Below are 15,562 nucleotides of genomic sequence, written 5' to 3'. Positions count from 1 at the left end.
GATTGTTACTAATTTATCGATTCATATAAGATAAGTAGAATGTTCTATCTAGAAGGGAATTCATTTTTGTCACATTGATGTTTAACGCCATTCATATCAGGTTTATTGATCTGCTTCCAATTACATACATAACCACATGGTTAACAGGTAACTATAAGCATTTTAAAAGATAATTAAGACTGTCGGCGATATCACCGATCATATTATGAATTACATCCGAATTTCAAGATGTTACAGAGGCAATGGCATCACAATCCCTATTAGTCGTGTAATAGTACTGTAGCTGGAATACTTTTTAAACAACATAATAGAAATAAATAATAGAATGGAAAATGTTAAAGAATAAGTATGAGGAATTTTGATTTTGACAATTTTCCTATGATGGATCTTATTTATTATTTAAAAACTTAACGTTATCATTTAAAAACTTAACTAAAGACACTTTGATAATTCTCTATAATTTTATCGTAAGATCACATAAGATTCTTATATGCATGCAACTAAATCGAATTTAACATTTTGAATATAAATTCGAAATTTTAGGATTAATTAATTAGTTTCAGCCACCTCTTTATAAAAAACTTCAAATTTTCTTAAAAATGCCGAAGACATTCTAAATATGCCGAATTATAATTTTCTAAAATGTGAGAATTGTTCAATGCATTTATAAGTAATATTTGAAATTTTGACTAACGCTTTTTTTAATAATTTAAATATAATACAATCGTTTGTTACCCGAGTTGTTTATATGCTTATCAATTTATGTGATGATTGTCTTAGACACTTTATTGTACTTCAGTCTAGTCAGTTCTATAATTTTCACACGGAGAGATTCATCTTAGTTAGTCAACATTAACTACTTTATTTATTCTCTAATATTTGAACAGAATCAAACTTAAAACTAAAAATACCACATGGTAATCTATTAACGTAAATTGAAATATGTTTGTGTTATATAATATAAAATTCTTATTGCAGAATTAGACCTACGAACTTGAATAATCATGTACTATATCTCTTATTTCAGGACCAAGCTTTTGAAATACAAAAATACTAGAGCACTCGAAGGAGGAACTAATATATCCCATTTTGCTTTGCTTTGATAGGTTAGTAATTCTTTTCCTTCATTAATAAATATAAGATGAAAATTGTAAATATATTTATTATTGCCATTTTTGCTGTAACATACTAAATAGTTCCCGTAAATAATTAAAATTATGAAATAGTAATTATTTTTTGATAATATATTATGGCGATAAAAAGCTATTACCATATTTATATCATTCTGTGAGTTAAGTTAGATTTTTTTTATTGGAGCAGGGATTAGATTAGTCACGCAAAATTCCCGCCTAGATTTAAAAAAACGGAATAAATATAATAAATCAAATATGATATTTTTATTTTAGTGAACAATATCTGGACAACTATGGGAATAAATCATTTACGTTCATTAGTTATGAATAATCCTTTTCGAAGCTATTCATCTCTAATTATTGTTATTCATTACATTATTCTAATACCTTTAAGTTCTATTACTAATGAGTTTTCTAGAGATTTTATTTTTACTTTAAACTCTTTATTTAAATTTTTTATAAACAACTAATAAAAAGATGATAGGCCCAATCCCATTTACATGGCCTTTGAGTATAAATATTCTAAATGATTATAGATAAAAAATTAAATCGAAAATAATTCAGATTTTAATTTTAATTCTGACTAAAGTTCTAATATACTTTATACAAATAATTTCAACTTTGCAGTTAAGTTTATATAATTTTTATAAATATTAGACAATGTTACAATATTTATAATAATCTATTTGAAAACATTCAATATTCCTCTAACAGTTACGGTGCAGGAAGTTCCAGAAATTTGCCTTAATTCAGAATGCCTTAATTCCGATGCCATACACCCCACTAGTTTAATCACAAATTTTGTATTAATGAATTATGGGTGTAATAATTTTTGTACATTTAAATATTTTCATTCTATTGTTAAATAGCCATGCAACTAGTTTAAAAATTAGATATGAAACTCAGCAAATGCAAATTAGTTAACGAACACTTGTTCAAACAAAGTCAATACTTACTGAATAATTATTAAAATTATGAGTGTCTATAATGAAGAAAAAAAGTTGAATTCAATAAATATAATCATCAAATTACCGGCGCTCCGTCTAGGAAGCTGCATGTGCGCCGCATAGTGGACTCATCAACCTAATGAATCGTGATCTATAGTTTCCTGCGATCAGGCAAGACGTCCGTTTCCGTTTTGAAATAATTCCGATCGGTGGTATTGGCAGCAAATTTGAACCAGATCCACTAGATATCATCTCGATGCTATAATAAAACTTGATGTGTTTCCGGTAATATAGCCATATCATCCGAATATGTTGATTATGGTTATGACTCTTCATTAATCGATGTGTTAATTTCACTTATGTTTTTAAGATTCATGTAGTAGGTATACTAAAAGTATTTATTATCATTTAAAATAATAATATTTCTCGGTGAATCCTAAATGTTGCTTAAATGGTTGCACAGGCTGGGTAAGGTTGTGCCACTTTTTTTTATCAGTAATAATTGTGTTAATTTACCAGTTAGCTGGATGTAAAGTAAAATAAATGTTAATTTGATTTGTCTACGTGGAAATACTGAAATACTGTCTCTAAATGCGAAGGATTTGTCATAAAATCAAATGCGAACTTGTTCGAACCAGCATATAATTTTTCTTCCTTGGATCCTCTCTCAAAACAGTACAGTTTAGCTGTTATAACAACTGTCACTACCGTACCCTTGCACAACCATACCCAGTCTCCCCTATATTCCATTTACATATTGAATAAGATCATAATTAGATTTATATTAAGTTAAATGATACTCAGGCGTAAGAACTAGGATTTTGAGAGCAAAAGGTTTCAAGTTTTTAAGGGGGTATTCTAGTGTAGAGCGATGAATTTTAGGTCATTTTTAAAGTGTCGTAAAAGAAAGCAATGAATGTTTTTACTATCCATATTTTTTACCACTTGTTTATTAATATTATTAAAATACAATACAAAAATTAAAAAAAAAAGTTGAAAATTGAAGAAACTGGCAGCTGATGAAGTGGGGTCCCAAAAAATTGGCATCTCAGTCTTGATATGATTTCAGCCCTCCTTACCATCCGAAATAAAAGAAATAAAAGGATTATTAACCTACAATGATGTCGCAATCGCCCGATCTGGCGATGAGTAAAATTTTTTTTTTACAAATTGGCGACTGTTTGAAAAAAAAGTGTTTTTTTACTGTTTTTTTGAGTTTCTCGAATTTTTTAAAAATAGTAAAATTGGAATTTGGGGATAACCCTAGTTCGGGCTATAGATAGGCCTATAAACAAGGCTCTCTGAACAATTCAAGTGAATCGGTCGAGTAGAACTCGAGAAATCGTGTCAGCAGTACTGAAAAAGTCTGTTCTGAGAAAAACGCATTTAAAGTTTTGCGTGAAGCCAAACCAGTTTGGAGACCGAGTCAGTAAAATGACTATATCTTCGAAAATAATTCAAATTTTCAAAAAACTTCTCGTACCCATATTCTTAGATAGTTAAACTTTGAAAATATGTAATGAAAAAATATCGATTTCTTTGAATTTCTACACCAGAATACCCCCTTTATTATTACCTCAGACAGTCTTATATCAAACACACGCCTGATATCGATTATCACTAGATCAGTTTCACTCGAAAATACATGTAGATATTTTGATTTTATGGGAAAAGAGCCTTTTGGGGCATTACTGCAACGATTCTAAACTATGATATATGATGATCACAATTGAAAATAAATATAGCAATATTAGAAAGGAAAAGTCTTTGGGTTGTCTTGAATAATAACGTTCGTAAAAATATAAATTTATACATTTTTTCAAAGCTTTCTTTTAATAAAAAAACCCTAACAATTAAGTCCAGACATCTTATTTTTAACTTATTTCCAAACAATTTATATCTTAGATATATTCCAAAATTAATTGGGTTCTTTATATCATATAATTGAATTTATTATACTTTGTATTATATGTGTTCACAAATGTATTATTTCTGTTCATGAATATTTAGCATTAGGATGCTCTAGTTGGAAAGTGGCTTTTTCATAAAATGTTCACGATAAATAAATTATTACCAAAAAAATTTGAAAGAAACCTGAAAATATTTAGTAGTATATATATTTAATATGAGGAATACAAAAAGTAATCCTTTTATAAATAATCCATTCCCCATGATTTGAAATTCTCATAAAGATAGAGTAAATATCATAAGAGCATATGTCTCACGGGGATATAAAAGTGCTTGTAAATTATACCCGCAGAACAAAAAAATAAATGTAAAAGGAATTAAGGATAATTTCGAGGTCCTCAAGGGGCAATCACGATACGAACATTATGCCTGGGTCTCTTGTAAGATTTCTTTCTCTCGTCGCTCGTAAATTATGATTTATATTTAATAATGGTAAAGCAAGGTTTCTGAAAATTTTGACTACAAAATCAATGTTATTATTATAATAGTTATAAGATTAAGTAACGTACAAATGACTTAAAAGGAATATTTCTTTGACTCTACGGAAACATATACTAATGTAATAATATTCGATTTCGATACGTAGATTTTTACTTCATATTATGTTTGAGATCTATTTGTTATCATATTGTTTGATATCGAGCTGGCCGAAGTTGCGCTCGATCTCAGGAGTAGTTTCAAATTGACATTGAAGCAGGCTCAAATTGACATTTTTATATATATAAACCTGTATTGATATTGGTGCCGCATGTGAAAAACATTCGTTATCTTTAGGCTTGATATGCCTGGTCGCTGTTCGCATGAATTCATTTTATAAAGTCCGATCTCTTGATTTCATCGATATTGTACAATCGTACGTGAAAAATTATTCTAAATGAATTCCAAAGATACCTGAGTACCGATCGCGGCTTCCAGATCAATCGACTGCCAAGCATACTCCACATATGCACACACATTATAGGGTAAAACGGGCCTTAAAGGTCCACCACCGGCATCTCAGAAACAAGTAAAGTTAAATATTTTTTAACAACAATATTTGAAAGTAGAGGGAAAAAATGTATACTCAGTCATCATCTTGATTCTTACGACTATGCGCCCCACGTAGGCACCCTATATTAATTTGAAGGTAGTTTACTGCACACTGCACAGACATTTTCTTATTTCAAGCGATTTACTATTATATGCCCACCTAAAATGTATTGAAATAATTTGGCTCCTTGTCGACAAGATTAGTGAAGATCATATTATGCTTGAACCAATTCTTCAAATATAAAAAAAAATTATTTGATTGTATCAATTGACTCGAGGATGTAATGTCTTGTTAAACAATATAGTACTATTTATAGTGATCATTATATTTTGATAACAAATGTTTATTCTCCTGCATTGAATAATAATCAACCCGTAAATAATTATAATACCTAAGTTATTACGGAACTCCTGGATATTTATAACCGGAAATAAAGTCTTATCAAAACTTCGTGCCAAAAATGAAATGATATCAACAATCTTTATCATCTGGAATGCTGGCGTTGCACTATTGAATATTCACAAATCACAATAGCCTTTAGTTATTTCAACTTTACCCGCGACATAAATTAATTTAAGTATAAAAAAATCCTTATACATTGGTATGAATAATGTTTTCCAAATTAGGTAGAAAGGCAGTATCATTTTTTTAACTCATACTCAAATATATAATTAAAAAAAAAATACAATGCAAGAATTGAATGCTTTCCCATGATACAAGTTAGTTATTGGAGTTATTGGATTCCAATCAGAAGTTCCAAATTTGATACCAGATTGCCTCAGACTAGATGTAACACAGTTGTGTGACATTGCTTTTTACTGGAAATATAGATTGAAAAGTATTTCCCAGTGAAAATTGTCTTTATCGTTATTACTGCAGTCATAAAAAATCACCAATATTAGATGAATTCTTGCCAACCGTCGGGTTGCCATCTGAATTCTTGCTGTCTATAAATTCACGTTAGTTAAAAGTCATCACAACAAGCTTATAGGAATAGGACTATTGAGTTGTGATTAATGTTAATAATTTATAGGAAAATGTAATATTTTGAATGTTTTCTTAGATTTGTATGAATCTTATAAGATTCAGCCTAAAAATTCTCATATATTTGTGAGAGCAAAGTCTAATGACAAATTGCAAGTGTATTGATACTCGTAAGTTTATAAAAATCTGGTAATTTTTTAATAATTTAAATAAGTTAATACTCCCTCGTAAAATCTGGCAATAGCTTATCAATACATACTAGAAACCCAATCACATATTCACCTTTAGATCTATTTAATTTTTTTCTAAAGTATGTCTTAATCTTGGACAATATTGAAGTGCAAAAATCATTTGCCTTATTAAATATATTTTGATAATAAATACAATTAAATACCTAAAGATGACGAGCAATCTGAGTCTCGACTTGCGGAAGAGACTAATAAAGTCCTAATAGAGTCCTATGTCTGGAGCATAGCTCTGTACGATTAAGAGACATGGGTTCTGAGAAGGGCCGACAAAAACTATCTGGAAAGTTTTGAAATGTGGTGCTAGAGGCGAATGGAAAAGATAAAGTCGACAGACAAGGTAAAAAATGAAGAACTCCTGAGAAAAGTGGGCGAAGATAGAACTTTCCTGAAATGGAAAGGAAATTAAATCAGACCCAGTCTGCAGAAAGAGTACCTTCTACATGACGTCATTGAAAGTAAAATAGAAGGATTGGGAAGATGAGGAATGCAGATGATTGACGATGCGAAAAGAGAAGATACAGGGAACTGAAAGCCGAAGCATAGGACCAGAAAGCCAGAAAGCATAAGTTTGGAAAGGAAAATGCATACAAATGAATTAGAAAGTGATTAATGGCGCTGAAAATAATAAACAAAGAGCGAAAAAGAATCAGTGAATGCAAATCACAAACATTTGAAATACGACAGCTCCAAAACGGTATTACTATTAACACTTAGTTTTAAAACTTTGGATAATGCATGATATTACCTAAGTTGGTTTCAATGCAAAATTATAGTTATAATATGTATAAATTTGAATTTAATTTAGATCAAATATAATGAATAATTTGATTTGGTTTAAATTTTGAATTTACCCGCTAAATATACTGCGCTAAGTTCACATCAATCGGCCATGTTGAATTCTTCGCTTTGGTCGCCGGTTCGCTAGACTTGACGTTTGCTTATCATTTTACAAATTTTTTACACGCCCAAATTAAGTTCTAGTGTTGCTTACTTATACGTTTCAAATAAATTGCAGATACCAAAAAGTGTTTTATTAATTAAAATATCAAGTAAGTATTCGAATAAAATATTATAAGTTTGAAATAAAATTGGGAAACTAATTAACGCGTCATTAAAAATTAATAACAACAGTTTTGGATATAAATATACTATGTACAATACTTCTAAACACTTTATATTTTTCTATTTTATTACCCTATATTTTTGAATTATATTAATTATAATTCATTTTGTAATAAAATGTATAAAACGTTAGTCATTTCAAATTTATTGTGCAATTTCGATAAACTATGAGATACACATCTTGTGTACGTTTTGTGCAAAGTTGTATAAAATTTTGTTACTTTGCTGAATCAAATAAGTATTATATATTTTTTGCTCTTATCTCCAGAGTTATGTTCCAAATTTGGCTTGAACCATGAATTTTTCATACAATCGATCATACATATTATGAACTTTCATTATACATCAAAAATAATTTAATTAAACTGATTATGTAAGTTGTTTTAGAATATTTTTATATCCACAGTTCTCAACACTGAATATTCTTTACTGAAACTATAGATGCTCAGTTTCTACCATTCTATATTTCTGTGTAGTTTAATAAATTCACTTCATCAAAAACTGGTTTCTTTTTTTCTTGATATATATTAATTAAATACTGCGTTTTTTATTCACATGGGTTATTCTGTTTTTGGTCTAAATTATTTATTATTTTTCTTTGTAGAATGTCAGAAGAAACACCAGTAGAAAACCTCGGTGAGGGAGATATCGACACCATCGATTCTAATTACAAACCACCACCAGAGAAAACTATTGAAGAAATGGTTGCAGCTGATCAAGAGGATGAAAGCTTAAGAAAATACAAAGAGGCATTGCTGGGTGAAGCGCAAGTCGGAAAAGTTATAGTTGGTATGCAATAGTACAAATTCATAATTTTTCAAAAATTATGATTGAATGAATATTTCAACAAAATATAGATAAGGTTTTAAAAAGAAATTCTGATTTGTATTCTATATTTTTTATTTAATATAATATTATTTATTATTATGTTATTATATTATTATTTAATATAATATAAGCCTCTCAAGCTAATTAATATGGACATGAATACCAAATTACACTGTTGGATGCAATTATCTAATTGTTGAAATTATAATTAGAAAATACATTTACATACATTTATCCTATCTATCGTTAAAGAAAAAAATTACTCTACAAAACTTCCCAATTTGTATTTTAAATACTGCTAAGATACACATCCATTATGATGATAAAATATTTTTAAAAATGATATAAAAAATACATCAACTACATTCTAAGTAGAAAGCTGTACATAATTACTATGTTTATAAATAAAAAAAATGATAACAAGTCAGGTTAAGGAAGTTATTGTATTGTTATTATTATTATTATTATATTTATTTATTTCAGCCTAATGGCCTAGAAATAAATACATCATTATCTTAAGTCACAATAACGCCTTAAATCTACTTTATATACAAAAAATAAACAGAAAAGTCTAATCAGGGGGATCTGATAACTATAACGTTCTGGACTGATTGCCCAAGTAACTCTTTATTGTATTGTTTTAGATGCAAATGATCCGAGGAAAGTAATTGTCAAAAAACTAGCTCTCTGTGTTGCTGGGCGAGATGATATGGAGCTCGATTTATCGGGTGACATTTCAGCATTAAAAAAACAAGTAATATATTAATAATATCTGTTAAATATGTAATGCATGTATGTTTGTATAAATATTGTTTGTGAAATAGTCATTCTTGTGAATGAGTATGACAAGTATCTGAAATTTTCTGCATTTATATATTTGAGATCGAACAATTTTTAGTGAAACTACTAATGCATTCACTTTTATATTTTTTTATTAAGTAACCCAGTTTTGATTTTTTGTAGGTGTTCACAATCAAAGAGGGTGTCCAATATAAAATTCGAATTGATTTTCTTGTTCAAAGAGAAATTGTTCATGGATTAAAATATGTGCAAAAGACCTTTAAACTAGGACTTCCTGGTAAGTAATTTTTGAATAAACATTATTTTAGTATAATGATATAAAATCTAATCAGATCATTATCATTTATGCTGCAATTTACTGAAAAGCTCCAGGTTAGCTTATTTTTGGTAAAGTTGTAAATTATATGTGTGATTATAGTTAATGAATCCAAAACTATTTGATTTACTAGTACATTATTATTCGAAGTATTTGTTTAGTTATTTGCTAGTAATAATAGTTTAATAAATTTTATTGTTCGATTTTTAAATAAATGCATGCTGACTCAGAGCTAAAAATATTTAAAAACTTACATAAGCATTAATGTTGCAGTTGATAAAATGACACACATGGTTGGTTCCTATCCTCCAAAAACTGAAATGCAATCTTATACTACACCCGCTGAGGACGCACCTGCAGGTGAATATCATTCATTGTAATATTGAAAAAAGTGTCAATAAAATTTAGATACCATAATAAATATAGATTTATATTATAAAACAGTGAATAAATGCTTGATTGTTTGATTTGAAAAAGTTTCATATAGAAAATGTTGCTTTTGTTAGCAATTACTAATTTCATTCAAAATATTTCAGGTATGCTAGCTCGCGGAGGCTATTCTGTAACATCTTTATTCACCGATGATGATAAAAATGAGCATTTGAAATGGGAGTGGGCATTTGAAATCAAAAAGGATTGGTAAATTTTCCTAACGATATGGAAGTTTTAGAATGGCTCATATAAACATATCAACCTCATAAACATATAAATTCATTTTTAAGCTTAGAAAGGAAAATATAGCAGGTATGACAAGTATTAATATTTTTCGATAAGTTTGAAAACCACCTGTGGTATTTTTATACAAAAAGTCTTTTCCATTTCAACTAAAACAAAGCAATAGTGATATGCATTTAATGCTGGTATTAGTAGTGTAATAAATTATATTTTTAAATTAAATTTTATTCAAACTCGCATAGTTCATGATACATTACCAATTGTTCAAGGTAATCAATAGCTTTTTATTAGAATTGCAGTCTTAAAAAAATATAGCTCCCAATAGTTAATAAGTTAATTAGATTTGTGGAAAAAATATTGAAGCATGATATTAAAAAATGTAAAAATAATTTTTTACATAAGCAGGATGTTGATATGTATACATATGAGTCAATATCAAATATAAAAAATTATTTTATTCAACCTTATAAAAAAAATATGAGAAGTTTAATAATATCCATGCTCTTTTAGCTTTTCAAAATTCATATACAAAATTTTGTTTGAAGCATTCAAGTAAATTTGTACTATTTTTGGTAGTAATAGCTTATTTTGGATATACCAAAAAGTTTTTTTTTTTAAATAATTTTGCTAAAACCAAATGAATTTCTTTATGAATATTTTAGGCATGTGATATCCATTTATAAAAATGTGTTCCTGCAATATTAGTAAGCTATTTGCACAAACGTTAAGTATATAAATCATTGTAATTAGTGTACATATGTGTGGCAAATTTTTATGAAGTTTGAAAAAATGGTTCTCAATTTAAACATTTATATTGCAATTTCATTTTGTTATAATATTAAGTTAGTGATCTCAAAACCTAACATTGATTTATTATATACAAATTCTTATTTTTAATCTTTTTTTATGAAGTATGATTTGGTGTAAAGTTTTTGATAAAATTAAAGAAAGTTAACCAGTGCTTTATAATGTGCTCATAAATGTCAAATATTGAGATAGTGTCTTTGGAATTGATTGTTGATTCTAAATCGTACTAACATAAGCATGTATACATATGTGTGAATAAATATAAAATTGTAATAAAAGATTTAGAAATGTTCAATCTTGGTAGTACGGATATTTTGTAATATGAAAGGATGCATTTATTTGCCTTCCTAATTTTTATAAAACCTATGCTCCAAAATAAACAAGTAAAGTGTTAAAACATACTTTTTTTTATTGATAATTATTTGAATTTCATGTTTTCTAAAATATTTCAGAAATGGCTCAATTATTTTTTTAATTTGAGGATACCAACTATTAGATGTTTTGGGGATATGGGATTCCTTTCATAAATTGTCAATACAACCAATTTTTATACAACGTTTATGCAATTGTTCAAATTTTCTAAAATCATAGAAAGAGAAAGTGATTAAAATGTAAAATTTTAGTGATTATGAGGAAATTTCTATTCGGCCATTTTGAATTTGTCTTAAGAATATATTAAGCATCAAGATTAACAGCTACCTTACAGTGGTAGTGTAAACTCAAAAATACTATGTCTTGTATATGCTTGGGGTATATATTTGGATTTTGGTCCAAATTTTAACACACATATACAAAGGAAATAAATAATGTTTTGGATAGAATTAATTTAACTACATATTTTATCATCTTGTTCATTCAAATCAAGTAAAAGTTGTAAGTTTTAAGTACAGTAGAACTCCAATTATCCGAATTAATGGGGACCGGGACCCATTCGGATAATCAAATTCGGATAATCGGACTTTTTTTTTAAAAATTGCCATTGGAGAGAAAAAAGTTACGTTTTGATATTGCACTATTTTTTTATTGAATTAAATGAAAAAAAACATGACATTTGCACATGTTTTAAATATAAATAAAATGTACTTAAATGAGTTAAAAAAAAAAAAAAAAGAAAATGTACAAGTTTAGAAATAAAAATAATCGTTTTGTAAACATCTCCATCAAATCAAAACAAACAATGTGCCTACACTGGCTTTGCTGGTGGAAGAATAATAGCGCACTTAGACTATTTTTGGACAATTTTTTTTCTGAAAGTGATTCGGATAATCGGCGATTCGGATAGTCGAAGTTCGGATAATTGGAGTTCGGATAGTGGGAGTTCGGATAATTGGAGTTCTACTGTAGTTATTGTAGACTAAAAGTTATTGATTATTGCTACCTGAAGCAGTTTTCGACTTACAAGACAGGTTGATGACAATTTAGTTTATATTGTTTTTGGTCATCAACTAATACTAAATTTCTTTCACATATATTCATTAAAAAATAAATATTTTCTTTCATAATATATATATATCTATATAAACTCGTACATCAATATTACAATCATCAATCCAACTATTAAATTATTCTATCAATATAGTATAATTACATAAAATATATGTATTGCAAATCATTTGAACTTGACTGCAATTTATCTCTCATGTTTTTTTCCAAGAATAAAACATTTCCAAAGGTTTGTTCACCTATAATTAAAAATTTTGTATTAAAAGTAAATTATTGGTTTGCGAATAATATTTCATATTCTAACCTTCCAGAATTTATCATTAACTTGTCTTAAAGTTTGGTTCCCACTCAATACTAAGTATTGACCTGGCGCCGGAGCAATGTATATACAGAAGTTCAGTGTTCTGTATGTGTCAGGAAGTTCACTGTCTAGATCTAATGTCAGTCTCATGGCTAAATACTTGCTTAGGTGATCAACTAGAATGTGATAATAAAATTATTATATAAATAACAGTGCAACTGAGAATAACTATATCTAGAGTGTGAATGTTTGTACCAAGTCTTTTGAAATAGTTGGTTTATATTGCAGTGAAACCAAAATATTAATAAATATGATTAATAATAATAGCAAACCTGTAGCATTTGCTGTAGTTTTTATATATCGTATAGAATTCTCCTTCAGAGCTTTCATCAATTGATTATCAGCAGTCATCTCCGTTGGATGTGGTTTAAAAACTAATTCAATTTCATTGACACTAGGTTCACCAATGCTTTCACCTTCTGTGTCTAAATTACTATCGTTTCCTTCCATACTACTTTCTGATTCTGACTTTTCTGAAGTCAAAACCGACTTAGGCCTTTTTGATTGAGGTTTACTCGTAGAACTCACATTTGATGGAACAGGAGATGGAGTACTTCTCAATGAAGCTGGATTTGAAGGTACCTATAATAAGAAATCAAGTTATATTGTATTAAATGTGTAATGATAATAGTTACAAAAATGCATAAATTTCCAATTCTGTATATCTTATTTATTAATTTAATTCATACATACTGTATCTCAGTCAGACAATTGTTCTGGTATGAGAGATCACAGCAATTATAACAAAAATAAAATCTAAATTTTATGTAACAGACTTACATTAAGACATCTATATATTTTTACTTACTACTATTATACACACGTATATACACAGAACGCATTGCATACATACATACGTACTTATACTTAATTGTAATTAATATTTTTACAGAACAGAAGTAATATAGTATTTAAAATAAGGAATTTTATCTCATTTATTTCATTTATCTTTTATGTAATTTTTCAATTTAATTTTGAAATTGTTTAGTTCCGTCACTGTATTTAGTTCGTCCGGTAGTTTATTGTAAAGACTGCTTGCACTTCTCAGGGAACTTGCAAGTCCTTTACTAGTTTTGTTTCATGTGAAAGTTTCGGTTTTGTCTCGTTTGATGGTCGTGTATATCCTGGTTTGTCTCTATTGTGGTGCAAGTTTTGATTTTGTTGTTTTTTATTTTTAATATTAGTATACATTTTTCTATTTCTATTGTTTTGTGTATTGGTATGTTCTTTGTCTTTTGTAGAAATTCTTTTTGTCGGGACTAATCTTAACCTGAATTGTTTTCAATAAATAATATAATCTGAGCATTCTATTGAATCATGAAGTTTTACTTAAAGTAAAACATTCCGGAATTTTATTGATTTGTTATTGCAATATATAATTATTTCAATGTATATATTAGTCAATTGGTGATATTTCACAATATAAAAAGCAAATTTATTCAATCTTACATTTATTCTAATGTTATGGTAATCAGGTATTCAAAAATTATGATAAAGGCAGTCTTAATGTGAAGCTTTGATACGATATACTTTTTCTCTCTACTTATTGGACCATTTATTTGAACATTATCTTAATAAAAAATTATCTTTATTTGCCCTATCGCATCTTCATTGCGATCTGAATTTTTACGAAGACTAATAATATGAATATTTTAATAACGCTAGAATATTGATGGGGTTTTATACAAACCAATGCACAATAATTCTGTTAAATATAAATATATAATACCTGTGATGCCGAACTCTGTGGCAAATTGAGTGGACTGGCTGACTGACTCGTATTTGTGGATAAGTTGTCTTTAGACACTGCCTGCTCTGTCTGAGGAGTCTGATTCAAATTTGTTGTATCATCCAAATTTTTTCTTGATCTCTGTGGTCTATTCTGCGATTGCAATTGTATTCCTTCCTTGATAGAATTCACAAGTGCTGTTTGAGACTGACTTTTATTCAGTTTAGCCAGGACTCTCTCTTGGTGAGCTTCATACTCATCTCTACTAGGATAAATCTTGGCGATTAGGAGATCAAAATTTGGATCAGGTCTCAAAGAACGTTTGGAGACTAGTTTCTTCCTACAAGTCGGGCATTCTTTATTTCCACTGCGCAGAGCTGTAATAATGCAGTCTGAGCAAAATCTATGTAAGCATTCTTTAGTGGTCATTGTCTTCTTGAGCATATCTAGACAAATTGGACACATGAGTTCGCTGTGTAAACTACGAGGAGATACAGCGATTTCTGTGTTATCAACCACTGCTATTTGTGGACTTCTGTGTAATTCATATAAAGAAAGTTCCCACGTTTTGTTTTGGATTTGCTCCGTGGATGCCATTTTTGCTTTGTCAAACGTCACTTGATTATTTAAAAGAAATATGTTTCGTGCAATGTAAATTAACTAAACTAGGTCACATTATATTAATACCATGGTGCTTTTATTGAAACATTATACGATATTAAATATTACTACTAACTCACTACATTATCCGTAATTCTAATGCCGCATAATACGCAAGCAATTTACCAAATATTTCAGATCTGTCTTTCAATGTTTGGTGTTGTCAGATTCGAAACTAAAGAAATAACACGACAGGGCAGCAAAACCTAACTGTGAATAAATTGTAAAAGGAAAGAAAAAAAATAGTAAGATGTTTAAAAAAAAAATTATGCACATAAATAAATAATGAAATAAATTAGAATATGTTAAATCACAAACAGATCAAACACGACTTAACTAAATTGCAATTCATTTCCAAACATTTAAAATAAAGTATTTTGCTGAACAAATAGAACTCTTCCATTTACTGAAGTTCTATTTTAGTTCATTTGCACTAACAATTTCTCATTAAAAATTAATTAATCATTAAAAAATAATATTAGCAAATTAAACATCTATTGGATATTTATA

General features: G+C 28.3%; 2 protein-coding genes across 3 annotated transcripts; one reads left to right on the top strand and one right to left on the bottom strand.

Annotated features, from left to right (window-relative positions):
- Window positions 1-1,013: 1,013 nt before the first annotated feature.
- LOC113385027 (rho GDP-dissociation inhibitor 1-like) lies at window positions 1,014-10,207 on the top strand. 2 transcript variants are annotated; one of them, XM_026622829.1, is made up of 6 exons: window positions 1,014-1,106; window positions 8,037-8,221; window positions 8,905-9,014; window positions 9,224-9,338; window positions 9,651-9,737; window positions 9,914-10,207. In XM_026622829.1, exons 2-6 carry the CDS (start codon window positions 8,038-8,040, stop codon window positions 10,018-10,020), a joined length of 603 nt encoding a protein of 200 aa, XP_026478614.1. In that variant the 5' UTR covers window positions 1,014-1,106; window position 8,037; the 3' UTR covers window positions 10,021-10,207. The 2 variants fall into 2 exon arrangements, with proteins under 2 accessions (XP_026478614.1, XP_026478613.1); XM_026622828.1 differs by lacking the exon at window positions 1,014-1,106 and adding an exon at window positions 7,237-7,359.
- A 2,162-nt stretch (window positions 10,208-12,369) lies between these two features.
- LOC113384921 (E3 ubiquitin-protein ligase RING1-like) lies at window positions 12,370-15,087 on the bottom strand. Its single transcript, XM_026622698.1, has 4 exons — window positions 14,393-15,087; window positions 12,936-13,245; window positions 12,607-12,779; window positions 12,370-12,541 (listed from the first exon to the last, which is right to left on the bottom strand). Exons 1-4 carry the CDS (start codon window positions 14,987-14,989, stop codon window positions 12,497-12,499), a joined length of 1,125 nt encoding a protein of 374 aa, XP_026478483.1. The 5' UTR covers window positions 14,990-15,087; the 3' UTR covers window positions 12,370-12,496.
- Between the last annotated feature and the right edge of the window lie 475 nt (window positions 15,088-15,562).

The sequence above is a fragment of the Ctenocephalides felis genome, unplaced genomic scaffold, assembly GCF_003426905.1.
Source record: "Ctenocephalides felis isolate EL2017-DRISC unplaced genomic scaffold, ASM342690v1 CF-g0.4_SCAFFOLD_03571, whole genome shotgun sequence".
Taxonomy (NCBI): domain Eukaryota; kingdom Metazoa; phylum Arthropoda; class Insecta; order Siphonaptera; family Pulicidae; genus Ctenocephalides; species Ctenocephalides felis.
Note: the sequence above shows the minus strand (reverse complement) of the source record. Positions and strands in the feature narration are given on the sequence as shown.

What these genes read in the sequence shown, in the direction of transcription:
- LOC113384921 (XM_026622698.1), bottom strand. Translation starts at nt 14,989, where the DNA reads ATGGCATCCACGGAGCAAATCCAAAACAAAACGTGGGAACTTTCTTTA. An exon ending in CACAGAGTTCGGCATCACAG is followed by an intron (nt 13,246 to 14,392) that starts GTATTATATATT and finishes TTCTTATTATAG; the next exon opens with GTACCTTCAAATCCAGCTTC. An exon ending in TTAATGATAAATTCTGGAAG is followed by an intron (nt 12,542 to 12,606) that starts GTTAGAATATGA and finishes TTTTAATTATAG; the next exon opens with GTGAACAAACCTTTGGAAAT.
- LOC113385027 (XM_026622829.1), top strand. Translation starts at nt 8,038, where the DNA reads ATGTCAGAAGAAACACCAGTAGAAAACCTCGGTGAGGGAGATATCGAC. An exon ending in CTTTAAACTAGGACTTCCTG is followed by an intron (nt 9,339 to 9,650) that starts GTAAGTAATTTT and finishes TTAATGTTGCAG; the next exon opens with TTGATAAAATGACACACATG. An exon ending in CGCTGAGGACGCACCTGCAG is followed by an intron (nt 9,738 to 9,913) that starts GTGAATATCATT and finishes AAAATATTTCAG; the next exon opens with GTATGCTAGCTCGCGGAGGC.